This window comes from Erythrolamprus reginae, chromosome 2 (assembly GCF_031021105.1).
Source record: "Erythrolamprus reginae isolate rEryReg1 chromosome 2, rEryReg1.hap1, whole genome shotgun sequence".
NCBI classification, from domain to species: domain Eukaryota; kingdom Metazoa; phylum Chordata; class Lepidosauria; order Squamata; family Dipsadidae; genus Erythrolamprus; species Erythrolamprus reginae.
Window position 1 is genome coordinate 24,040,239 of NC_091951.1, and position 26,668 is coordinate 24,066,906.

Here is a 26,668-nt window from a genome sequence, read left to right on the forward strand (position 1 = left end):
TGGCAGATGGACATCTCTAAGTTTATATGTCATATGGAAAAAACAAAAATTAAATATAAAATAATTGCAATAGTTTTAAGGATCTTTCCTTAAACTGGTGTGAGTTTACCAGAATTAAAACTATACTTTGATGCTTGTTGTTTTCTGGCAAAAAGAGTGAGTGAAGGTCCTTGAGCTTGACAGGCATGAATAAAGATTTTGATGGCAAAGCTCTTTATGGAATGATAAGGTTAAAGGAAATGTTGGTTTTAATAATCACTTTGTTAGTCATGCCTTCCTCTTTGGGTGTCTCCTCCATAGGAAAGCTTTTTAGAAGAGAAATGGTGGAGAGGCCAGACTGGTGGACTTATAGTCAAATAAAACGTAATTATTGTGACTCTATCCTCAAATCTAAAGAGTTGGAATCAGAAGGATGTTTGCTGTTGATTTATATATGTACAATTGAAAGAAAGATTTGAACTAGACGAAAAGAACTATGGATACGATTTTGTGAAAAATGAATTGAAACTCGGAAGTGGATGGGAGTGAACGGATCCGTTGGCAGAAGATGAATGGTCCATGTGAGGAACATGAGGGTGTAGGACAGGGGAATGAATTTTATTTTTTATTTTATTAGGTTATTTTGAAAAAAGGGAAAGGGGGGATGGGAATACAAAAAGAGAAGTAGGAGGGGGATGGGGTAAACAATATTTTTATACAGTAGCTTATATATATTGTTGTATATACATTCCAAATATTTGTCTATATGTAATTATTTTGTATTCAATATTCTGTAGTATTTAGTAGTCCAAGGGTGACGTGGAAAGGATAGGTAGTTGGAGGAGGGATAGAAAAGAAAAGGAGGAAGAAAGGAAACAAGGAGAAAGAAAGAAAAGAGAGGAAAAGAGAGGGGGGCGTAGTACCTGCAAACTAGCAGGAATATGGATTGTGACGACTTAGTTTGATTATGTTTGTTATTTGTGTTAGTGAGAAGTATTTGTGAGTTATGATATTAGCAAGTTATTAATAATTATCAAGTGGATTGAACTCAGACAGGGGAATGAACTTTAAACTGGGTGGAGAAACCCTAGAAACTCAGATTTGGATTTCTCAGTTTTACCAACATGACTCTGTTAAAAAAAGGAACTTTGAGGAAGTTTTGCCTCGGATTCTGATTTGTTCTTAGATGCTATTTGGAACCCTGACACAATGGGCATGTTCTCAGTTTCAAAAGATCTATCTACCTTCTGGGGTTCTTTACAGGAAGGGAGAAAGGGAGGGAGGGAGAGTGCGGATAAGAGAGAGAAAGAGAGGAAACAAAGGAAGAAGAATAGAAAAAGAAAAAAGAAAAAGAGGAAGGGGGAGAAGACAAAGATAAAGAAAGTGAAAGAGTGAAAGAAAGAGAAAGAAAGAAAAAGAGGAAGGAAAGAAGAAAGCGAGAGGAGAGAGACAGAGAGAGTGAAATGAAGAAGAGGAAGGTTGCTAAGCAACAGCATTGTTAAGTGAGTTTCATCACATTTTACTCAGTCCATAACATTTCCTGGTTCTAAGTGATGGGCAAGCTAGGGAAGATCATCTGAAGGCATTTGTAACGTCCTAATGTATGGAAGTTATGGTTCCATGTGTGGCAGAAAGTGGACTCTGGGTGTGCTTTTCCAAATGCAGTAAGTGAGTAAGTAATTTTAGAAGAGCTCTGCTTGTGTGTGTTTGTTTGTGTGTGTGCACGCGCGCGTGCCTACGTGCATGCAAATACATACACATACAATATACCATATTTTTCAGAGTATAAGAAGCACCGGTATATAAGACATACCTACATTTTAGAGGTGGAAAACAAGGAAAAAAGTATTCTGAATCAAATGGTGCGGTAATATATTATTTAATAAAGTACCAAAAGTATAGCAGAATACTTTTTACAAACATGGACACATTTTACAAACTTCAAACTTGTCAACTCTGAGAATTCCTCCTACAATATCAACTGGGTCCCCCTAGAAGCTCAGATTTGGATTTCTCACCGTTGTGCCAACATGGCTCTATTCATAAATTGGAACTAGCAAAAAGGGGGCTGGAGGGGACATGATAGCAATATACAGGTACTTGGGGGGCTGCCACAGAGAGGATCCACACTATTCTCCAGGGCACCAGGGGGCAGGAACAACGGATGGAAACAGTTGTAGGAACTGGAATGAAAGAAATGAGCAACAAACATGACTGGCGGATTGAGGCTGAAACACATGAAGAACAGTGGTAGGACTTGGGTAGGTCTAGTCTGGAGAAAAGAAGGAACAGAAGTGACCTGCTGCAACAAAGGAGAGAAGATAAAGCTATTCTGCAAAGCACCAGTAGGCAAGACAAGAGGTAATGGATGGAAACTATTGAAGGAGAGAAGCATCCTAGAAAAAAGAAGAAATTTCCTGACCAGAGGAAGGGCTTCCCTTCCCAAGCTGAGGATGCTCCTCAATGGAGGCTTTGAAGAAGATACTCAGCCATTTGTCTGAGACGGTGTATGGTCTCCTGATTGAGCAGTGGGGCTGGACTAGATGATCCACAAGGTCCCTTCCAACTCTGTTATTCTGTTGATGTCGTTATGGAAACGCTGTGAGTTCTCACCCTCGAGGAGGCGGTTGGACTACAGGACCGCCAAGCTCACATCCAACTGTTTTTCTGCATTCTGTTGCTTCCCTGCTTCCTCGCTGCAGAGGAAACCAAGCCGCCTTTCTTGCTCCCAGCCTCTCCTCCCACCCGCCCTCAACTCACCCATCAGCTGCTCCTGCGACTCTTGGAAGAGCCTAGAAGATACTCGGCGCACCTACCTTCCTCCCGTGAGCGACCGGCTACAATTATACCGCTCTTCTCTCCGCTCCTTTCTAGGAATCCAGTACTTGATGGTTTTAACCGCTGAAAGCTCAACCCCAGAGGCCTCTGCTTACTGTAGCCACGGCTTTCTAAGCGCCCATCTGACTGCCATCTCCCGACAGGAGGGGGTAAAACAGGCTCATCCCGTCTCTCCCTGTTAAGGCTTTTGCAAGACGTTTTCACGGATTACTTGCCATCAAGTCATTTGCGACTCCTAGCAACCCACCTTTGCAACCGGTGCAGGTGGAATAGTGGAACGTGACACTATTTAACTTGGGAAGATTAGCTACATGCTGAGTCCTAAACGTACAATGAGTTCTTATAGAATTACACAATAAGAGTTGGAAGAAGGAGGAGCCTATGCTATTCCGGACAAACGGCTGTCCAGTCTCCTCTTAAAAACTTCCTCCGGTGGAGCACCCACAACTTCTGGAGGCAACAGATTCCACTGATCAATTGTTCTTACGTCAAGGATTGCCTCTAGTATCATTTTATCTTGTAGTGACTAAAGAATTGCTCTGAGCAACCTTCCCCAATTTCCTGAGGAAGTAGGTTTCCACCTTGATTATTGGAGGCAGGGACCTTGCAGGGGGCTACTTTGTAAAAAGCTGATTTACAAATTCCTGATCTTTTTTTAGTGTGACTTTCAGTGGAGATCAAAACTGCCCTACATCTTGTGGAAAGAAAAATCCAGTTCCAGTTACAAGCAGGGAATAAAACGGACGCTATTTACAAATGAAGGCATGTTTATTAATGAGCAGAACCAGCCTGTGGTTCCAGGGCAACTGACTGACAAGTCGAAAGAGTGGATGGATCTTTATCAGGTTGCTGTGACGCCGCTGGGGTTGTGCTGTGAAGCCCTCCCATCCTCCCACCTCTCACAATACTAGACAACGCAATATCAACAGTAGAGGCCTTCAAATTTCTACGTTCTATCATATCTAAAAGGGTCACCTAACATCAATAAGGTCATCAAAAGAGGGGCGGCATACAAATCTAATAAACTAAAATAAATAATCAGAACTGCAGAAAAAAACAGTTGCTGCCAACCTGCCTTCCATTGAGGATCTGCATACTGCACGAATCAAAAAGAGGGCAGTGGAAATAAACTGTTCCAACTCCTACTCTCAAAATGTCGCTGCAGAACTTTGCACAACAAGACAATTAGATGCAAGAACAGTTTTCCCCCCGAATGCCATCACTCTGCTAAACAAATAATTTCCTCAACAGTGTCAAACTATCTACTAAATCTGCACTTCTATTAGTACTAGTTCTTTTCTCATCGTTCCTATTGAGGAAGCTAGCCTGAGATATACATTCATATTTAGTGCTAGCCCAAATTCTTAAGCCTTGACCTATGCCCCACATATATAGTTATGTTTGACATTTAGAGTACAAAAGTACCTTTTGTGTTTATAATCTATGCCTTGCATCTGGCAGAACATAGCTGTGCTACAGGAAAAGGACATGGCTTTGATGGTGCAGAGATAGATTTGACACCTGCTCTCAAGGCACATAGCTTCATGCATGAACTCACATACTAACCGCAAGTTCCTTTTTTGTTGTACATTCTGCACCTTCTACATTGTATAACCCCTTTTTTACTTTATGTATAAGGAAACGTTGACAACTAGTATCTGATTGGCTGATATTGTGTGCTTTTTATACTCCTTTGGAAATATAAAGAGCCCTGAAAAACAATCCACGTTGTTCAGACATTGCTCTTATATCTTCTGAACCTGATGCATGCATCAAATAAACCTGAGTTACGCAATCTCCTTGTGGTCTCCATTCCCTTGACTGGCAACTGAGTTTTGCCGCAACACTATCATCTATTTCCTCCCACTTATGACTGCATGACTGTAACTTGTTGCTTGTATCCTTAAGACTTTTATTAATATTGTTTCCTCGTTGCTTATTTGACCCCTTTGACAATCATTAAGTTTTGTACCTCATGATTCTTAATAAATGTATATTTTCTTTATGCACACTGAGAGCATATGCACCAAGACAAATTCCTTGTGTGTGTACAATCACACTTGGCCAATAAAGAATTATATTCTATTCTTAAAGAACAAATATAGAATACAAATACAAAAAGAAAAACTAAATAGATATAAACATAATAAGACAAACATCAAATTGAACAAGGATCAAGGGATGGTAATTAATCAAGAAGACATTCAACCTAGAAATAAGGAGGAACTTTCTGATAGTGAGAACGATCAGTGGAACAACTTGCCTTCCGAAATTGTGGGAGCATCAACACTTGAGACTTTCAAGAAGAGACTGGAGTGCCATTTGTTAGAAATTATTTAGGAGGGGATTGGACTAGATGACCTACAAGGTTTCTTCCAGCTGTTAATCTGTTAAAGGCAATTCTGGCAGCGGTTAGTATGTGAACAGGTAAATACTGTTTTTCCATTTTCAGATCCAAAATTCCCAGTAAATACAGTTCTGGATTCATTTGAATTTGAATTTGAAAAGTCATGTCTTGTTCTTAGATATCCCAAAGGTGTACATCCCGCGGGACTGGAGTGGCTGCTCTGGGCTGCCCCCAGCGGTGTTTTCAAACACGGTCCTCTTCCTCCCAGACAGAAGATCATTTTTTATTTATTCATTCATTTATTTTGTCCAATACACAACAATACACAATGAAGGTTATAGAGGTTACACTCAAATAAATGTATATTAGAGAAAGAATAGAAGTGAAATTTTAGGAATAGAATATATCAAATAGAGAATAGAAGGATAATATGACAGTAGTATAAAAAAATTAGAATATAAGAATAGTAGGTATGATATATGAGATATAGGAGAGACAATAGGACAGGGGATGGGAGGCACACTAGTGCACTTATGCACGGCCTTTACTGACCACTTATGCATTGCCGTAGACAAACCCCATAGGAGTTGATCTAGTCACGCGGGATGTGCGCACACCCGCCTCTCACTTGCTATCGCTGTCGTAGCCAGCAGCCACTCTTTCTGCGGCAGGTAGTCTTGGCCACGGGAGAGACAGAGGGAGGGAGCAATCGAGAGGGGGCTATATGCACAACCCGCGGGGCTGGGCTGGCTTTTTCTCACAATCAGGTCATTCAAAGGGTTTCTCTCCTGTGTGAGTCCTCTGGTGTATCAGCAAACTGGAGTTATGACTGAAACCTTTCCCACAATCAGGACATTGAAAGGGTTTCTCTCCTGTGTGAGTCCTCTGATGTGTCGACAGGCTGGAACTCTGACTGAAATGTTTCCCACAAACAGGACATTCAAAGGGTTTCTCTCCTGTGTGAGTCCTCTGGTGTATCAGCAAACTGGAGTTATGACTGAAACCTTTCCCACAATCAGGACATTCAAAGGGTTTCTCTCCTGTGTGAGTCCTCTGATGTGTCGACAGGCTGGAACTCTGACTGAAATGTTTCCCACAAACAGGACATTCAAAGGGTTTCTCTCCTGTGTGAGTCCTCTGGTGTTTAACCAAATTGGAATTGTGACTGAAACACTTCCCACAAACAGGACATTCAAAGGGTTTCTCTCCTGTGTGAGTCCTCTGGTGTATCAGCAAACTGGAGTTATGACTGAAACCTTTCCCACAATCAGGACATTCAAAGGGTTTCTCTCCTGTGTGAGTCCTCTGATGTGTCGACAGGCTGGAACTCTGACTGAAATGTTTCCCACAAACAGGACATTCAAAGGGTTTCTCTCTTGTGTGAGTCCTCTGGTGTTTAAAGAAATGGGAATTCTGACTGAAACTTTTGTTACAATCAGAACATTGGAAGGGTTTCCCTCTTGTGTGAGTCCTCTGATGAATCACCACGCTTGAATTACGAGTGAAACACTTCCCACAAACAGGACATTCAAAGGGTTTCTCTCCTGTGTGAGACCTCTGGTGTTTAAAGAAATGGGAATTCTGACTGAAACTTTTGTTACAATCAGAACATTGGAAGGGTTTCTCTCTTGTGTGAGTCCTCTGATGAATCACCACGCTTGAATTACGAGTGAAACACTTCCCAGAAAAAGGACATTCAAAGGGTTTCTCTCCTGTGTGAGTCCTCTGGTGTTTAACCAAATTGGAATTGTGACTGAAACACTTCCCACAAACAGGACATTCAAAGGGTTTCTCTCCTGTGTGAGTCCTCTGGTGTATCACCAAATCGTAATTCTGACTGAAACACTTCCCACAAACAGGACATTCAAAGGGTTTCTCTCCTGTGTGAGTCCTCAGGTGTTTAACGAAATGGGAATTCTGACTGAAACTTTTGTTACAATCAGAACATTGGAAGGGTTTCTCTCCAGTGTGAGTCCTCTGGTGTATCACCAAATTGTAATTCTGACTGAAACACTTCCCACAATCAGGACATTCAAAGGGTTTCTCTCCTGTGTGAGTCCTCTGGTGTTTAACGAAATGGGAATTCTGACTGAAACTTGTGTTACAATCAGAACATTGGAAGGGTTTCTCTCCTGTGTGAGTCCTCTGGTGTATCACCAAATTGGAATTCTGACTGAAACTTTTCCCGCAATCAGGACATTCAAAGTGCTTTTCTCCTGTGTGAGTCCTCTGGTGTATCAGCAAACTGTAGTTATGACTGAAATCTTTCCCACAATCAGGACATTCAAAGGGTTTCTCTCCTGTGTGAGACCTCTGGTGTATCACCAGGTGGGAATTTGCAATGAAACGTTTCCCACAATCAGGACAGTGATGTGATTTCTTTCCTCTGTGCATCCTCTAATATACCAACAGGTTGGAATTCTGAGTGAATGTTTTCTCACAATCAGCTGTTATCCCCTCCTGTGATTCCTCTGATGCTTGAAAAAGCCTTTATTGCTTTGGGAGCTCTTATAGAATTTGCCTCCTGTGTGGACCCTCTCATGAAGCACAAGGGAACTGGTCTCAATAAATCATTTCCCACATTCAGATAATTTGTATGGCTTTCCTCCAGTGTGGGTCATGTTATGCTTAATTTGTGATTCGCTATGTCTTCTTTCCCCCCAATAGACACATCTCTGGAGCTTTTCCACCAATGATGTCCTTGAAGAGGTCAAAAATACGTGTGATCTTTTTTTGCATGGAGCTTTGATTCAAACTACTGTTTTCTTCCTCATGGGGTAAGGCCTATATTACTGTTTACAGACTTGTATTAGAGTCTACCTTTTTCGGCCATTCAATTGTCTTTTTCCTACCCACTCACTTCTAGATATTTCTCTGTTTTTCTGAGGGAAAAAATAATCTCCTTTGACCTTTTCATGTAATCTGTTGTTGAGTTCTACACACTCTGCTTTGTTCCGTTTGAAACCTCTTCTTGATTTTCTCCCCTTTGTCTCTTACCAGCTGGGGAAAGAGAAGAATGGTGTTATTTTCTGAAGGCTCAATTTGCTTTCATTTTTAAAGTTGCTGGTTATTCTCAGTTGTCCTGAGTGCTCTTATTGGTATTCTCTTCATCTGTAAGATTGAAATAAAAGTGTAAGTTTAAAATTGTTTCTTCATAAACGGGTTGCTGAAGGTGTGAAAAAGTGTATACCACAACTAAAAATCAAACATACCACAGTGCTGAAATAGCTTCTAATGTTAATTATGATTCATTCCATACATTAAGATTACTGAGATAACAGTTCAAAGATATACTCAATCATGAAATACATTGTTGACTTGGCTCAATCACAAATTTTTCATATTGCAATTAGATTAGATTAGATTAGATTTATTGGATTTATATGCCACCCCTCTCCGCAAACTCGGGGCGGCTCACAACAATAATAAAAACAGTACATAGTAACAAATCCAATTCCCACTAATCTAATTACAATTTTAAATTTTAAAAAAATTCATAAAACAATCCCAATATATATAAAAAACAGGCACACAGTCAATCAATCAAACGGCAAAACAACATGGGCAAGGGGGAGATGTTTTAGTTTCCCCATGCTTGACGACAGAGGTGGGTTTTAAGGAGTTTACGAAAGGCAGGGACGGTGGGGGCAATCCTAATCTCAGGGGGGAGCTGGTTCCAGAGGGTCGGAGCCCCCACAGAGAAGGCTCTTCCCTGAGGGGCGGCATACAAATCCAAATAATAAATAAAATAAATTAAAAAAACTTCAGATCGCGCAGAATGCAGCTGCGAGAGCAATTATGGGCTTCTCTAAGTATGCCCATATTACTCCAACACTCCACAGTCTGCATTGGTTGCCGATCAGTTTCCGGTCACTCAGACAGGGGAATGAACTTTAAACTGGGTGGAGAAACTCTAAAAGCTCAGATTTGGACTTCTCAGTTTTACCAACATGACTCTGTTAAAAAAAGGAACTTTGAGGAAGTTTTGCCTCGGACTCTGATTTGATCTTAGATGCTATTTGAAACCCTGAAACAATGGGCATGTTCTCAGTTTCAAAAGATCTGTTCTTTTCCCGCTCTACCAAAGACCTTCTGGGGTTCTTTACAGGAAGGGAGAAAGGGAGGGAGGGAGAATGCGGAGAAGAGAGAGAAAGAGAGAAAATAAAGGAAGAAGAACAGAAAAAGAAAAAAAAAGAGGAAGGGGGAGAAGACAAAGATAAAGAAAGTGAAAGAGTGAAAGAAAGAGAAAGAAAGAAAAAGAGGAAGGAAAGAAGAAAGCGAGAGGAGAGAGACAGAGAGAGTGAAAGGAAGAAGAGGAAGGTTGCTAAGCAACAGCATTGTTAAGTGCGTTTCATCACATTTTACTCAGTCCATAACATTTCCTGGTTCTAATAGTGATGTGCAAGCTAGGGAAGAACATCTGAAGGCATTTTTAATGTCCTAATGTATGGAAGTTATGGTTCCATGTGTGGCAGAAAGTGGACTCTGGGTGTGCTTTTCCAAATGCAGTAAGTGAGTAAGTAATTTTAGAAGAGCTTTGCTTGTGTGTGTGTGTGTGTGCGCGCACGCCTGCATGCATACAAATACATAAACATACAATATACCATATTTTTCAGAGTATAAGATGCACTGGTATATAAGACACACCTACATTTTACAGGTGGAAAACAAGGAAAAAAGTAATCTGAATCTAATGGTGCGGTAATACATTATTTAATAAAATACCAAAAGTATAGATAAGAATACTTTTTACAAACATGGACACATTTTACAAACTTCAAACTTGTCACCTCCGAGAATTCCTCCTACAATATCAACTGGGTCCCCTTTATCTATCTGTTTATTTACACCCTAGCTATCATGGTAAGGGAGGACTACCTATAGAACCTAACATCCCAAAAGTTCTTAACTATTTTTAAAGTGTTAGCTGAAACTCCAGTTTAATCTGATTAATACATAGATGGGACCTAACGAACCTTACAACTCTGTCGTACAAAAGATGGAGACAATTAGAGCAAGGTTCGACAAACCCAGGCGCCTGGTCGCCAGTGGCGCCTAGAAAATGTTGTCTGGCGCCTAGAAAATGTTGCCTGCTGTACTGTATGTCAGCGTTTCCCAACCGGTGTGCCGCCTGGGCAGGGCGCTGCGGTGCCTCTGACCTCTCCGCTCCTGCCCGATGCCGCGGTTTCTGGCGCTCTCCTGCTGGGTCCCAAAGAAGGCAGGCAGGAAGGAGAGCTCCATTCTTCGCGCCTTTTTCCCGCCTTCCTTCTTTCGGGCTCAGCAGGAGAGCACCAGAAACCGCGGCATCGAGCAGGAACCGGGAGGTCGGAGGCACCGGCACGGCAGCGCCCGCCCAGCTGAAGGTTCCCTGTCGTCATCGGCAAGTGTCCTTTGGGGCCCGGCGGGAGGGCACTGGCGGTGGGAGCGGGGGGGGGGGCCGCGGCTGCAGCGGCACAGGCAGTCGCGGGGAGATGGCGGGGGGAGCGGGGGGCGGCTAAAGCGGCCCCGGGCACCGTTCCCTGTACGCTTTTCCAGGGGCGCGCAGGGAGCCGCGGCCACCCGCCCGCCTACCAGATTTCCCTCCGCGCGGCTGGGGAGGTGGATTCGCCGCCCCCGCCAGCCCGATCTCCCTCCAGTGGCTGGTGACGTAGTTCTACCGCCCTCGCCAGCCTGATCTCCCTCCGTGGGGGGGTGGGGGGCGACGAACCGACGACCGGGGGCTGTCCGTCCGTGTTGGGTGGTGCAGGGCAGGCACAGGCAGCCCCAGGGGAGAACAAGGGAGGGAGAGAAAGGAAAGAGAGAGTAAGGGAGGGAGAGAAAATTGAATGAAGGAGGGAGAGAAAGAAAGAGTAAGAAGCAGAAAGGATAGAGAAAAAGGAAGAGAAAGGGAGGGGGAGAAAGGAAAGAGGGAGGAAGGGGGGGAGAGAAAATTGAATGCAGGAGGGAGAGAAAGAAAGAGTAAGAAGTAGAAAGGATAGAGATAAAGGAAGAGAAAGAGGGGGAGAAAGGAAAGAGGGAGGGAGGCGGGAGAGAAAATTGAATGAAGGAGGGAGAGAAAGAAAGAGTAAGAAGTAGAAAGGATAGAGAAAAAGGAAGAGAAAGGGAGGGAGAGAAAGGAAAGAGGGAGGAAGGGGGGGAGAGAAAATTGAATGAAGGAGGGAGAGAAAGAAAGAGTAAGAAGTAGAAAGGATAGAGAAAAAGGAAGAGAAAGGGAGGGAGAGAAAGGAAAGAGAGAGAAAGGGAGAGAAAGGGAGGGAGAGAAAATTGAATGAAGGAGGGAGAGAAAGAAAGAGTAAGAAGTAGAAAGGATAGAGAAAAAGGAAGAGAAAGGGAGGGGGAGAAAGGAAAGAGGGAGGAAGGGGGAGAGAAAGAAGATATGAAGGAGGGAGAAAAAGAAAGAGAGATAGGAAGGAAAGAGGGAGAGAAAGGAATGAGAGAGAAAGGGAGGGAGAGAAAGGGAATGAAAGAGGGAGAAGGGGTGAGAGATAGAAAGGATAGACAGAAAGGGAGAGAAAGGAAAGAGAGAAAGGGAGGGAGAGGAAGGAAAGAGATGAGAGAGGAAGGAGGAGACAGAAAGAGAGGAAGGAAGGAAGAGAGAAAGAAAGAGGGATGGAGAGAGAAAGGAAGGAAGAGAGAGAAAGAGGGAGGGAGAGAGAAATAGAGCGAAAGGGAGGAAGAGAGATTTTTTTTGTCCAAACTTTTTTTAGCGCCCCCCCCCCATGTTCCCCAGGATTTTGAAAATATGAAAAATGTGCCGCGGCTCCAAAAAGGTTGGGAAACACTGCTGTATGTGTATACAGTATATTTTTCCCGCCTTGTGTTTACGCCCAGAAATGGTACATCTTGGCTTCCGTAGCTCCGCCCATCAACCTCGGAGCGAGCTGCTTTCCCAGCGTCCCCTGCGCTTGCGTGCGTCTCTCCCTCCCCCCCTTGCCTCCATTCCGCCTCCTACTCGAACCCCTTCACTCCCCCCCACCGCACACAGACGCTCCGATCTTGGCCGCTCACCCGCCTTCGGAGAGAAGCGGAAGCCCCTCCCCTCCCGGTGTGAGGTTTTGTTCATTCCTCCTCCGGCCGCGTGCGCGGTGACTTCCGACCAGTAACCCCTCCTCCCCCCTCCCCCCCTCACCCGTGTCCCCGGCCCGGTCTCCCTTTCCTTCTTCTCTGTTTCGGTTTCTGACTAACGGTCTCCCCTCGGATCCCGACGGGAGTACAGCAGAGCCGGCTCGGCGGAGCCAGGCCTGCGCCGGGGGGGAGGGGGTGAAAGTGATGTCAGGTGGAGACTCGGCAAAAAACCAAGTTTGCTTAAAAAAAATTCTGGCTCCTAAATTTTTTGGCTGGCTCCTAGATTCTGAACAACTTTGTCGACCCCTGAATTAGAGGGTCAGCTATTCTGGACTTAATACTTACAAACGGGAAGTTTTGTTTGAAGAGAAGAAATGAAAGAACAGACATGACCGAGGGCTTGAGGCGGAACACATGAAGACGTGCTAATACCACCATATAATGCCCTAGACCAGTGATGGCGAATCTTTTTGAGACCGAGTGCCCAAATCGCAACCCAACACCCACGTATTTATATCTGAGTGCCAATAGGGCAATTTACTGTATTTTTCAGACTACAAGACACACAAAGATTGTGAAGAGAAAAGTAAGAAAAAATTGTCTACCCTGCCCCCCCCCCCCAGAAGCACTTTGCAGGCCTCTGAAACCTTCTGCACACCCCGCAGAAAAACAGGGGCATTGTTTTTTTAAAAATGGGGTACGCAGAGGGTTTGGGAGATCTGCAGAGTGCTTCTGAGGGCTCCTGGAAGGTACAAACACCCCAGTTTTTGTGAAAACTGGGTCCCATAAGTTCGCCGTCACGGGGTGAGCTTAACAGAGAACAGTTGAGGAAAGTGATTTGCTTCCCATCTCATTTTATTTATTTATTTAATTTATTTATTTTGTCCAATGCACAATGAGGGTTTTAGTGGGTATATATCTATATACATTTAGTAAAATACATGATGGTTATAGAGGAGATACTCATAGTAAAATATGTCTAAGAAATAATAGAAAAGAAGATATAGTAATAGTAATAATATCAATGAAAGAATAGAAGAAGTGATATAGGAATAGAAGAAAGGTATAGGAGATATAGGAGAGCAATAGGACAGGGGACGGAAGGCCCTCTAATGCACGTGTACTCACCCCTTACTGACCTCTTAGGAATCTGGGTAGATCAACTGTAGATAATCTAAGGGTAAAGTGTTGGGGGTTTGGGGAGGACACTATGGAGTCTGGTAATGAGTTCCACGCTTCGACAACTTGATTACTGGAGTCATATTTTTATAGTCAACTTTGGAGCGGTTAATAATATGCCACAGGTTCATCATCACGGCCCTAGTCAGACCACACCTGGAAGACTGCCTGCAATTCTGGTCACCTCACTACAAAAAGGACATAGAAACTCTAGAAAAGGTACAGAAGGCAGCAACCAACATGACGAAAGGGACTAGAAACCAAGACATGTGAAGAAATGTTGCTGGAACTGGGCATGGATAGTCTAGCAAAAAGGAGGGCTGGAGGGGACATGATAGCAACAGACAGGCACTAGGGGGGTTGCCACAGAGAGGAGGGATACACACTATTCTCCAGGACACCAGGGGGCAGGAACAACGAATGGAAACTGTGGTAGGAACTGGAATGAAAGAAATGAAAGAGCAACAAACATGAATAGGGACTTGAGGCTAAAACACATAAAGAACAGTTGTAGAAATTGGGTAGGTCTAGTCTGGTGAAAAGAAGGAGCAGAAGTGACCTGCTACAACAAAGAAGAGAAGATTAACTTATCATCCAAAGCACCAGAAGGCAAGACAAGAGGTAATAGATGGAAACTAATGAAGGAGAGAAGCATCCTAGAAACAAGAAGAAATTTCCTGACCAGAGGAAGGGCTTCCCTTCCCCAGCTGAGGATGCTCCTCAATGGAGGCTTTGAAGAAGATACTCAGCCATTTGTCCGAGATGGTGTGTGTTCTCCTGACTGAGCAGGGGGACGGGACTAGATGACCCACAAGGTCCCTTCCAGCTCTGTTATTCTGTTGTTGCCGTTATGGAAACGCTCTAAGTTCTCACGCTCGAGGAGGCGGTTGGACGACAGGACCGCCAAGCTCACATCCAACTGTGTTTTCCTATATTCAAATTGTTTCTCTGCTTCCTCGCTGCGGAGGAAACCAAGCCGCCTTTCTTGCTCCCAGCTTGTCCTCCAACCCGCCCTCAACTCACCCACCAGCTCCTGCTGCGACTCTTGGAAGAGCCCAGAAGATACTCGGCGGACAATCTTTCTCTCGTGAGCGATCCACTACAATTATACCGCTCTTCTCTCCCCTCCTTTCTAGGAATGCAATACTTGATGGTTTTAACCGCTTAAAGCTTCAACTCCAGAGGCCTCTACTTACTGTAGCGATGACTTTCTAGGCGCCCATCTGACCGCCATCTCTCGACAGGATGGGGTAAAACAGGGTCAACCCGTCTCTCCTTGTTAAGGCATTTGCAAGACGTTTTCACGGATTACTTGCCAGCAAGTCATTTGCGACTCCAAGCAACCCACCTTTGCAACCGGTGCAGGTGAAATAGTGAAACGTGACACTATTTAACTTGGGAAGATTAGCTACATGCTGAGTCCTAAACGTACACGAAGTTCTTATAGAATTACACAATAAGAGTTGGAAGGAGGAGCCTATGCTATTCCGGACAAACGGCTGTCCAGTTTCCTCTTAAAAACTTCCTCCGGTGGAGCACCCACAACTTCTGGAGGCAACAGATTCCACTGATCAATTGTTCTTAGGTCAAGGATTGCCTCTAGTATCGTTTTATCTTGCAGAGCCTAAAGAATTGCTCTGAGCAACCTTCCCCAATTTCCTGAGGAAGTAGGTTTCCACCTTGATTATTGGAGACAGGGACCTTGCAGGGGGCTACTTTGTAAAAAGCTGATTTACAAATTCCTGATCTTTTTTTAGTGTGACTTTCAGTGGAGATCAAAACTGCCCTACATCTTGTGGAAAGAAAAATCCAGTTCCAGTTACAAGCAGGGAATAAAACGGACGCTATTTACAAATGAAGGCATGTTGATTAATGAGCAGAACCAGCCTGTGGTTCCAGGGCAGCTGACCGACTGGTCGAAAGAGTGGATGGATCTTTATCAGTTTTCTGTGACGTCGCTGGGCTTGTGCAGTGAAGCCCTCCCCTCCTCCCACCTCTCACAATACTAGACAACGCAATATCAACACTAGAGGCCTTCAAATTTCTAACTTCTATCATATCTAAAAGGGTCATCTAACATCAATAAGGTCATCAAAAGAGGGGCGGCATACAAATCTAATAAATAAATAAACTAAACTAAATAATCAGAACTGCAGAAAAAAACAGTTGCTGCCAACCTGCCTTCCATTGAGGACCTGCATACTGCACGAATCAAAAAGAGGGCAGTGAAAATATTTATTGACCCCTCACATCCTGGAAATAAACTGTTCCAACTCCTACTCTCAAAATGTCGCTGCAGAACTCTGCACAACAAGACAATTAGATGCAAGAACAGTTTTTTCCCAAATGCCATCACTCTGCTAAACAAATAATTTCCTCAACAGTGTCAAACTATCTACTAAATCTGCACTTCTATTAGTACTAGTTCTTTTCTCATCGTTCCTATTGAGGAAGCTAGCCTGAGATATACATTCATATTTAGTGCTAGCCCAAATTCTTAAGCCTTGACCTATGCCCCACATATATAGTTATGTTTGACATTTAGAGTACAAAAGTACCTTTTGTGTTTATAATCTATGCCTTGCATCTGGCAGAACATAGCTGTGCTACAGGAAAAGGACATGGCTTTGATGGCGCAGAGATAGATTTGACACCTGCTCTCAAGGCACATAGCTTCATGCATGAACCCACATACTAACCGCAAGTTCCTTTTTTGTTGTACATTCTGCACCTTCTACATTGTATAACCCCTTTTTTACTTTCTGTATAAGGAAACGTTGACAACTAGTATCGGATTGGCTGATATTGTGTGTTTTTTATACTCCTTTGGAAATATAAAGAGCCCTGAAAAACAATCCACGTTGTTCAGACATTGCTCTTATATCTTCTGAACCTGATGCATGCATCAAATAAACCTGAGTTACGCAATCTCCTTGTGGTCTCCATTCCCTTGGCTGGCAGCTGAGTTTTGCCGCAACACTGTCATCTATTTCCTCCCACTTATGACTGCATGACTGTAACTTGTTGCTTGTATCCTTAAGATTTTTATTAATATTGTTTCCTCGTTGCTTATTTGACCACTTTGACAATCATTAAGTTTTGTACCTCATGATTCTTAATAAAGGTATATTTTCTTTATGCACACTGAGAGCATATGCACCAAGACAAACTCCTTGTGTGTACAATCACACTTGGCCAATAAAGAATTATATTCTATTCTTAAAGAACAAATACAGAATACAAATACAAAAAAACTAAATAGATATAAACATAATAAGACAAACATCAAATTGAACAGGGAATAAGGGATGGTAATTGATCAAGAAGACATTCAACCTAGAAATAAGGAGGAACTTTCTGATAGTGAGAACGATCAGTGGAACAACTTGCCTTCCGAAATTGTGGGAGCTTCAACACTTGAGATTTTCAAGAAGAGATTGGAGTGCCATTTGTTAGAAATTATTTAGGAGGGGATTGGACTAGATGACCTACAAGATTCCTTCCAGCTGTTAATCTGTTAAAGGCAATTCTGGCAGCGGTTAGTATGTGAACAGGTAAATATTGGTTTTTTCCATTTTCAGATCCAAAATTCCCAATAAATACAGTTCTAGATTCATTTGAATTTGAAAAGTCATGTCTTGTTCTTAGATATCGCAAAGGTGCACATCCCGCGGGACTGGAGTGGCTGCTCTGGGCTGCCCCCAGCGGTGTTTTCAAACACGGTCCTCTTCCTCCCAGACAGAAGATCATTTTTTATTTATTCATTCATTTATTTTGTCCAATACACAACAATACACAATGAAGGTTATAGAGGTTACACTCGAGTAAATATATATTAGAGAAAGAATAGAAGTGAAAATTTAGGAATAGAATATATCAAATAGAGAATGGAAGGATAATATGAGAGTAGTATAAGAAGATTAGAATAGAAGAATTGTAGATATGATATATGAGATATAGGAGAGACAATAGGACGGGATGGGAGGCACACTAGTGCCCTTATGCACGGCCCTTACTGACCATTTATGCAATGCCGTAGCCAAACCCCATAGGAGTTGATCTAGTCACGCAGGATGTGTGCGCACCCGCCTCTCACTTGCTATCGCTGTCGTGGCCAGCAGCCACTCTTTCTGCAGCAGGTAGTCTTGGCCACGGGAGAGACAGAGGGAGGGAGCAATCGAGAGGGGGCTATGTGCACAACCCATGGGACTGGACTGGCTTTTTCCCACAATCAGGACATTCAAAGGGTTTCTCTCCTGTGTGAGTCCTCTGCTGTTTAACGAAACGGGAATTCTGACTGAAACTTTTGTTACAATCAGAACATTGGAAGGGTTTCTCTCTTGTGTGAGTCCTCTGATGAATCACCAGGCTTGAATTACGAGTGAAACACTTCCCACAAACAGGACATTCAAAGGGTTTCTCTCCTGTGTGAGTCCTCTGGTGTTTAACCAAATTGGAATTGTGACTGAAACACTTCCCACAAACAGGACATTCAAAGGGTTTCTCTCCTGTGTGAGACCTCTGGTGTACCACCAAATTGGAATTCTCACTGAAACGCTTCCCACAATCAGGACATTCAAAGGGTTTCTCTCCTGTGTGAGTCCTCTGGTGTTTAACGAAATGGGAATTCTGTCTGAAACTTTTGTTACAATCAGAACATTGGAAGGGTTTCTGTCCTGTGTGAGTCCTCTGATGAATCACCACGCTTGAATTACGAGTGAAACACTTCCCACAAACAGGACATTCAAAGGGTTTCTCTCCTGTGTGAGTCCTCTGGTGTTTAACCAAATTGGAACTCTGACTGAAACACTTCCCACAAACAGGACATTCAAAAGGTTTCTCTCCTGTATGAGTCCTCTGGTGTTTAACCAAATCGTAATTCTGACTGAAACACTTCCCACAATCAGGACATTCAAAGGGTTTCTCTCCTGTGTGAGTCCTCTGGTGTTTAACAAAATGGGAATTCTGACTGAAACTTTTGTTACAATCAGAACATTGGAAGGGTTTCTCTCCTGTGTGAGTCCTCTGGTGTATCACCAAATGGGAATTCTGACTGAAACTTTTGTTACAATCAGAACATTGGAAGGGTTTCTCTCCTGTGTGAGTCATCTGATGTCTAATCAAACTGGAATTCAAACTGAAACATTTCCCACAAACAGGACATTCAAAGGGTTTCTCTCCTGTGTGAGTCCTCTGGTGTTTAACGAAATGGGAATTCTGACTGAAACTTTTGTTACAATCAGAACATTGGAAGGGTTTCTCTCCAATGTGAGTCCTCTGTTGTATCACCAAATTGGAATTCTGACTGAAACTTTTCCCGCAATCAGGACATTCAAAAGGTTTCTCTCCTGTGTGAGTCCTCTGATGGTTCCCCAGACTTAAATTGTGACTGAAACTTTTCCCACAATCCGGACATTGAAATGGCTTCTCTCCTGTGTGAGTCCTCTCATGAATCACCAGGCTTGAATTATGAGTGAAACATTTCCCACAAACAGGACATTCAAAGGATTTCTCTCCTGTGTGAGTCCTCTGGTGTTTAACCAAATTGGAATTCTGACTGAAACTTTCCCCGCAATCAAGACATTCAAAGGGTTTTTCTCCTGTGTGAGTCCTCCGGTGTTTCACCAGACTTGAATTGTGACTGAAATCTTTCCCACAATCAGGACATTGAAAGGGTTTCTCTCCTGTGTGAGTCCTCTCATGAATCACCAGGCTTGAATTACGAGTGAAATATTTCCCACAAACAGGACATTCAAAGGGTTTCTCTCCTGTGTGAGTCCTCTGATGTGTTGACAGGCTGGAACTCTGACTGAAATGTTTCCCACAAAGAGGACATTCAAAGGGTTTCTGTCCTGTGTGAGTCCTCTGATGAATCACCAGGTGGGAATTCTGAGTGAAACCTTTCCCACAGTCAGGACATTCAAAGGGTTTCTCTCCTGTGTGAGTCCACTGATGAATCACCAGCTGGAAATTCTGACTGAAACCTTTCCCACAATCGGGACATTCAAAGGGTTTCTCTCCTGTGTGAGTCCTCTTGTGTTTAACCAAACTGGAATTGCAACTGAAACTTTTATCACAATCAGAACATTGGAAGGGTTTCTCTCCTGTGTGAGTCCTCTTGTGTGTGGACAGACTGGAACTCTGACTGAAATGTTTCCCACAAACAGGACATTCAAAGGGTTTCTCTCCTGTGTGAGTCCTCTGATGACTCACCAGGTGGGAATTGTGAGTGAAACCTTTCCCACAGTCAGGACATTCAAAGGGTTTCTCTCCTGTGTGAGTCCTCTTGTGTTTAACCAAACTGGAATTGCAACTGAAACTTTTATCACAATCAGAACATTGGAAGGGTTTCTCTCCTGTGTGAGTCCTCTGGTGTATCACCAGGTGGGAATTTGCAATGAAACGTTTCCCACAATCAGGACAGTGATGTGATTTCTTTCCTCTGTGCATCCTCTAATATACCAACAGGTTGGAATTCTGAGTGAATGTTTTCCCACAATCAGCTGTTTTCCCCTGGTGTGATTCCTCTGATGCTTGAAAAAGCCTTTATTGCCTTGGGAGCTCTTATAGAATTTGCCTCCTGTGTGGACCCTCTCATGAAGCACAAGGGAATTGGTCTAAATAAATCATTTCCCACATTCAGATAATTTGTGTGGCTTTCCTCCAGTGTGGGTCAAGTTATGCTTAATGTGTGATTCGCTATGTGTTCTTTCCCCCCAATAGACACATCTATGGAGCTTTTCCACCAATGATGTCCTTGAAGAGGTCAAAAATACGTGTGATCTTTTTTTGCATGGATCTTTGATTCAAACTACTGTTTTCTTCCTCATGGGGCAAAGCCTGCATTACTGTTTACAGACCTGTATTAGTGTCTACCTATTGTGGCCATTCAATTGTCTTTTTCCTACCCACTCACTTCTAGATATTTCTCTCTTTTTCTGAATGGGAAAATTAATCTCCTTTGACCTTTTCATGTAATCTGTTGTTGAATTCTACACACTCTCCTTTGTTCCGTTTGAAATCTCTTCTTTCTTTTCTCCCCTTTGTCTCTCATCAGCTGGGGAAAGAGAAGAATGGTGTTCTTTTCTGAAGGCTCAATTTGCTTTTATGTTCAAAGTTGCTGCTTATTCTCAGTTGTCCCGAGTGCTCTTATTGGTATTCTCTTCATCTGTAAGATTGAAATAAAAGTGGGAGTTTAAAATTGTTTCTTTATAAAATGGTTGCCGAAGGTGTGAAAAAGAGAACACCACAAGTAAAAATCAAACATACCACAGTGCTGAAATAGCTTCTAATGTTAATTATGATTCATTCCATACATTAAAGATTACTGAGATAAAAGTTCAAAGATATACTCAATCATGAAATACATTGTTGACTTGGCTCAATCACAAATTTTTCATACTGCAATTATTGGGTAGAATCTCTTTCTCTTTCAATTCAGATAAATATTTTACCATACAGGTTATTTTTCCTTCATAGTTTAAATGTTATAACTGAAACTCAATTCAAACTATGGCAGATGGACATCTCTAAGTTTATATGTCATATGGAAAAAACAAAAATGAAATATAAAATAATTGCAATAGTTTTAAGGATCTTTCCTTAAACTGGTTTGAGTTTACCAGATTTAAAACTATACTTTGATGCTTGTTGTTTTCTGGCAAAAAGAGTGAGTGAAGTTCCTTGAGCTTGACAGGCATGAATAAAGATTTTGATGGCAAAGCTCTTTATGGAATGATGAGGTTAAAGGAAATGTTGATTTTAATCATCACTTTGTTAGTCATGCCTTCCTCTTTGTGTGTCTCCTCCGTAGGAAATGGTGGGGAGGCCAGCCTGGTGGACTCCGAGTCTTCGGAGAGGGGCGGCATACAAATCCAAATAATAAATAAATAAATAAATAGTCAAATAATATGTAATTATTGTGACTCTATCCTCAAATCTAAAGAGTTTGAATCAGAAGGATGTTTGCCATTGATTTATATATGTACAATTGAACCCTGACACAATGGGCATGTTCTCAGTTTCAAAAGTTCTGTTCTTTTCCCCCTGCCACCAAAGACCTTCTGGGATTCTTTACAGGAAGGGAAAAAGGGAGAGAGGGAGAGTGCAGATAAGAGAGAGAAAGAGAGAAGGAAGAAGAATAGAAAAAGAGGAAGGGGGAGAAGACAAAGATAAAGAAAGTGAAAGGGTGAAAGAAAGAGAAAGAAAGAAAGAAAAAGAGGAAGGAAAGAAGAAAGCGAGAGGAGAGAGACAGAGAGAGTGAAAGGAAGAAGAGGAAGGTTGCTAAGCAAGAGCATTGTTAAGTGCGTTTCATCACATTTTACTCAGTCCATAACATTTCCTGGTTCTAATAGTGATGGGCAAGCTAGGGAAGATCATCTGAAGGCATTTGTAATGTCCTAATGTATGGAAGTTATGGTTCCATGTGTGGCAGAAAGTGGACTCTGGGTGTGCTTTCCCAAATGCAGTAAGTGAGTAAGTAATTTTAGAAGAGCTTTGCTTGTGTGTGTGTGTGTGTGTGTGTGCACGCCTGCATGCATACAAATACATACACATACAATATACCATATTTTTCAGAGTATAAGACGCACTGGTATATAAGACACACCTATATTTTAGAGGTGGAAAACAAGGAAAAAAGTATTCTGAATCAAATGGTGCGGTAATACATTATTTAATAAAATACCAAAAGTATAGCAGAATACTTTTTACAAACATGGACACATTTTACAAACTTCAAACTTGTCAACTCTGAGAATTCCTCCTACAATATCAACTGGGTCCCCTTTATCTATGTGTGTATTTACACCCTCGCTATCATAGTAAGGGAGGACTACCTATAGAACTTAACATCCCAAAAGTTCTTAACTATTTTTAAAGTGTTAGCTAAAACACTAGTTTAATCTGATTAATACATAGATGGGACTTGAGGAACCTTACAACTCTGTCGTGCAAAAGATGGAGACAATTAGACTATTATGGACTTAATACTTACAAACAGGAAGTTTTGTTTGAAGAGAAGAAATGAAAGAACAGGCATGACCGAGGGCTTGAGGTGGAACACATGAAGACGTGCTAATACCACCATATAATGCCCTAGACCAGTGATGGCGAACCTTTTTGAGACCGAGTGCCCAAGCCGCAACCCAACACCCACGTATTTATCTCTGAGTGCCAATAGGGAAATTTACTGTATTTTTCAGACTATAAGACACACCAAGATTGTGAAGAGATAAGTAAGAAAAAATGTCCACCCTACCACCCCCCAGAAGCACTTTGCAGGCCTCTCAAACCTTCTGCACACGCCACAGATAAACAGGGGCATTTTTGAAAAAAATGGGGTACAGAGGGTTCCCATCTCATTTTATTTATTTATTTATTTTATTTATTTATTTTGTCCAATACACAATGAGGGTTTTAGTGGATATATATCTATATACACATAGTAAAATACATGATGAAGGTTATAGAGGAGATACTCATAGTAAAATATATCTAAGAAATAATAGAAAAGAAGGTATAGTAATAGAACATATCAATGAAAGAATAGAAGAGATATAGGAATAGAAGAAAGGAATAGGAGATATAGGAGAGCAATAGGACAGAGGACGGAAGGCACTCTAGTGCACTTGTACTCGCCCCTTACTGACCTCTTAGGAATCTGGATAGGTCAACCGTAGATAATCTAAGGGTAAATTGTTGGGGGTTTGGGGATGACACTATGGAGTCCGGTAATGAGTTCCACGCTTCGACAACTCGGTTACTGAAGTCATATTTTTATAGTCAACTTTGGAGCGGTTAATATTAACTTTAAAACTGTTGTGTGCTCTTGTGTTGTTGTGGTTGAAGCTAAAGTAGTTGCCGACAGGCAGGACGTTGCAGCATATGATCTTGTGGGCAATACTTAGATCTTGCTTAAGGCGTCTTAGTTCTAGGCTTTCAAGGCCCAGGATTGAAAGTCTAATCTCGTAGTGCAGTGTTTCCCAACCTTTTTTGAGCCGCGGCACATTATTCACATTTACAAAATCCTGGGGAACATTGAGCGGGAGCGGAGTGGGGGGCGGGGGGCTAAAAAAGTTTGGACAAAAAAAACCCTCTCTTCCTCCCTTTCACCCTATTTCTCTCTCCTTCCCTCTTTCTTTCCCTCTCTCTCTCCATCCCTCTTTCTTTCTTTCTTCCTCTCTTTTTTGCTCTTTCTCTCTCCCTCCTTCCCTTCCTCTTTCTCTCTTTCTTGCTTTCTCTCTCCCTTTCTCTCTCTCTCTTGCTATCTCTCTTTCATTCTCTCTTTCTCTCTCCCTTGCTTTCTCTCTCTCTTTCTTTCCTTCTCTCTTTCTCTCTCCCTTGCTTTCTCTCTCTCTTTCTTTCCTTCTCTCTTTCTCTTTCTCTCTTGCTTTCTTTCTCTCTCTCCCTCTCTCTCTTTCTCTCTTTCTTGCTTTCTTTCTCTCTGACACACCCTCTCTCCCTTGCTTTCTCTCTCTCTCTCTTTCTTTCTCTCTTGCTTTCCTTCTCTCTTTCTCTTTCTCTCTTGCTTTCATTTTCTCTCTCTCTTGCTTTCTCTCTCTCTCTCTCTCTTCCTCTTTCTTGCTTTCTCTCTCTTTCTCTCACACACACATTCTCTCTCTCTCTCTCTCTCTCCCTTGCTTTCTCTCTCTCTCTCTCTCTCTTGATTTCTTTCTTGCTTTCTCTCTCTCTCTCTTTCTCTCTCGTGCACCATGCCGGCAACAGAGAGAGAGAGCGGAGAGAGAGTGGAGGGCTGTTTGCCGGTCCGCGGCGCCCTGGATCAGCAGCCCCGCATGGCCCCAGGGCGGACTCCGCCGTTGCCTTCGCCCCCGCCTAAGAGGCAGCGGCCACATTTACCCCTTCGCCCTCCCAGGCATCCATGGCGCTCAGCGCCAGGCCACGCACTGTCTCCGCCTCCTGGTACCCCGCCCGACTTCTACCTACAGGAATGGGTGGTGGGGCACCACGAAGGGCAGCGCTTGAAGGCCACCACGGAACCGCTGTCATCATGGCGCAAAGCCATGCAGTCCTGGATCGCTCGCTTCTCCGGCCAGCAAGCCGGCTGCCTGGGAAAGCGGCGCGGTTTTTAAACGCGCACTTTTCAAACGCGGCGCTTTCCTGGGCAGCCGACTTGCTGGCCGGAGAAGCGAGCGATCCAGGACTGCGTGGCTTTGTGCCACTTCAAAAATTTCTGCGGGGGGGTTTGCTAATGGCTGTGCGGGCGCCCGTCACCGCCAAGGAAGCTCCAGCCAGGCCGGGCTCGCGGCACACCTGACCATGTCCCGCGGCACACTAGTTGGGAAACACTGTCGTAGGGTATTCTGTTTCGAGTGGAGGAGTGAAGGGCTCTTCTGGTGAAGTATCCTTGGACATTTTCAAGGGTGTTAATGTCTGAGATGCGAAATGAGTTCCAAACAGATGAGCTGTATTCGAGGATGGGTCTGGCAAAAGTTTTGTAAGCTCTGGTAAGTAGTGTGAGATTGCCAGAGCAGAAGCTACGTAGGATTAGGTTTTATTTTCTGATGCAAACTGATAAAAAGGCTTTTTCCATACAAAGAAGGGAAAAGCAGCATTTGCACAGAGAAAGGGCAACACAAAGGGACTCTGCTCCCTTCTCCCTTTCCGTTCCTTCTGCTTGGGATCCCATACAAAGGAAGGGAAGGCAGCATACGTGAACTCACAGCCATAGTGTCACATTCCTCCTGAGTAGCCTTGGACACAGGGTGGCTCTCAACAGCAAACCGGAAGTGCATTTTCTGAACTTCCGGTTTGCCCGTTGAGGGATATTTTTGACTCCAGGGCTTCAGGGAAGTGTCTCTGAAGGGTCTGGAAGGCGAAATGGCCTTTTTCAAGGCCGAAAATCAGCTGGCAGCGTGCACATGAGCCCTAGAGCTGAAACCAGGCAAAGTGTGGCGTGCCCTCCCATATGGCTCCGGGTGCCACAGGTTCATCATCACGGCCCTAGTCAGACCCCACCTGGAGGACTGCCTGCAATTCTGGTCACCTCACTACAAAAAGGACATAGAAACTCTAGGAAGGGTACAGAAGAGAGCAACGAACATGACAAAGGGACTAGAAACCAAGACATGTGAAGAAATGTTGCTGGAACTGGGCATGGATAGTCTAGCAAAAAGGAGGGCTGGAGGGGACATGATAGTAACACACAGGCACTTGGGGGGTTGCCACAGAGAGAAGGGATTCACACTATTCTCCAGGGCACCAGGGGGCAGGAACAACGGATGGAAACAGTTGCAGGAACTGGAATGAAAGAAACGAAAGAGCAACAAACATGACTGGGGACTTCAGGCTAAAACGCATGAAGAACAGTGGTAGGAATTGGGTAGGTCTAGTCTGGTGAAAAGAAGGCACAGAAGTGACCTGCTGCAACAAAGAAGAGAAGATTAACCTATTCTGCAAAAGACCAGAAAGGAAGACAAGGGGTAATGGATGGAAACTAATGAAAGAGAGAAGCATCCTAGAAACAAGAAATGTCCTGAGAGCGACCAGAGGAAGGGCTTCCCTTCCCAAGCTGAGGATGCTCCTCAATGGAGGCTTTGAAGAAGATACTCAGCCATTTGTCCGAGATGGTGTATGTTCTCCTGACTGAGCAGTAGGGCGGGACTAGATGACCCACAAGGTCCCTTCCGGCTCTGTTATTCTGTTGTTGCCGTTATGGAAACGCTCTAAGTTCTCACGCTCGAGGAGGCGGTTGGACTACAGGACCGCCAAGCTCACATCCAACTGTGTTTTCCTATATTCAAATTGTTACTCTGCTCCCTCGCTGCGGAGGAAACCAAGCCGCCTTTCTTGCCCCCAGCCTCTCCGCCCGCCCGCCCGCCCTCAACTCACCCACTAGCTGCTGCTGCGATTCTTGGAAGAGCCCAGAAGTTACTCGGCGCACCACCTTCCTCCCGTAAGCGATCCACTACAATTATACCGCTCTTCTCTCCCCTCCTTTCTAGGAATGCAATACTTGATGGTTTTAACCGCTTAATGCTCACCCCCAGAGGCCTCTGATAACTGTAGCGACGGCTTTCTAGGCATCCATCTCACTGCCATCTCCCGACAGGAAGGGGTAAAACAGGCTCAGCCCGTCTCTCTCTGTTAACGTTTGCAAGACGTTTTCACGGATTACTTGCCATCAAGTCATTTGCGACTCCTACGAACCCACCTTTGCAACCGATGTAGGTGAAATAGTGAAACGTGACACTACTTAACTTGGGAAGATTAGGGACACGCTGAATCCTAAACGTACATGAA

At 43.5% G+C, this 26,668-nt stretch overlaps 1 protein-coding gene across 1 annotated transcript; it reads right to left on the bottom strand.

Moving 5' to 3' along the window:
• Positions 1 to 5,428: 5,428 nt before the first annotated feature.
• On the bottom strand, positions 5,429 to 26,336 carry LOC139159960 (zinc finger protein 585A-like). Its single transcript, XM_070737454.1, has 3 exons — positions 26,258 to 26,336; positions 17,628 to 20,576; positions 5,429 to 7,343 (listed from the first exon to the last, which is right to left on the bottom strand). Exons 2-3 carry the CDS (start codon positions 19,856 to 19,858, stop codon positions 5,933 to 5,935), a joined length of 3,642 nt encoding a protein of 1,213 aa, XP_070593555.1. The 5' UTR covers positions 19,859 to 20,576; positions 26,258 to 26,336; the 3' UTR covers positions 5,429 to 5,932.
• Positions 26,337 to 26,668: the final 332 nt, after the last annotated feature.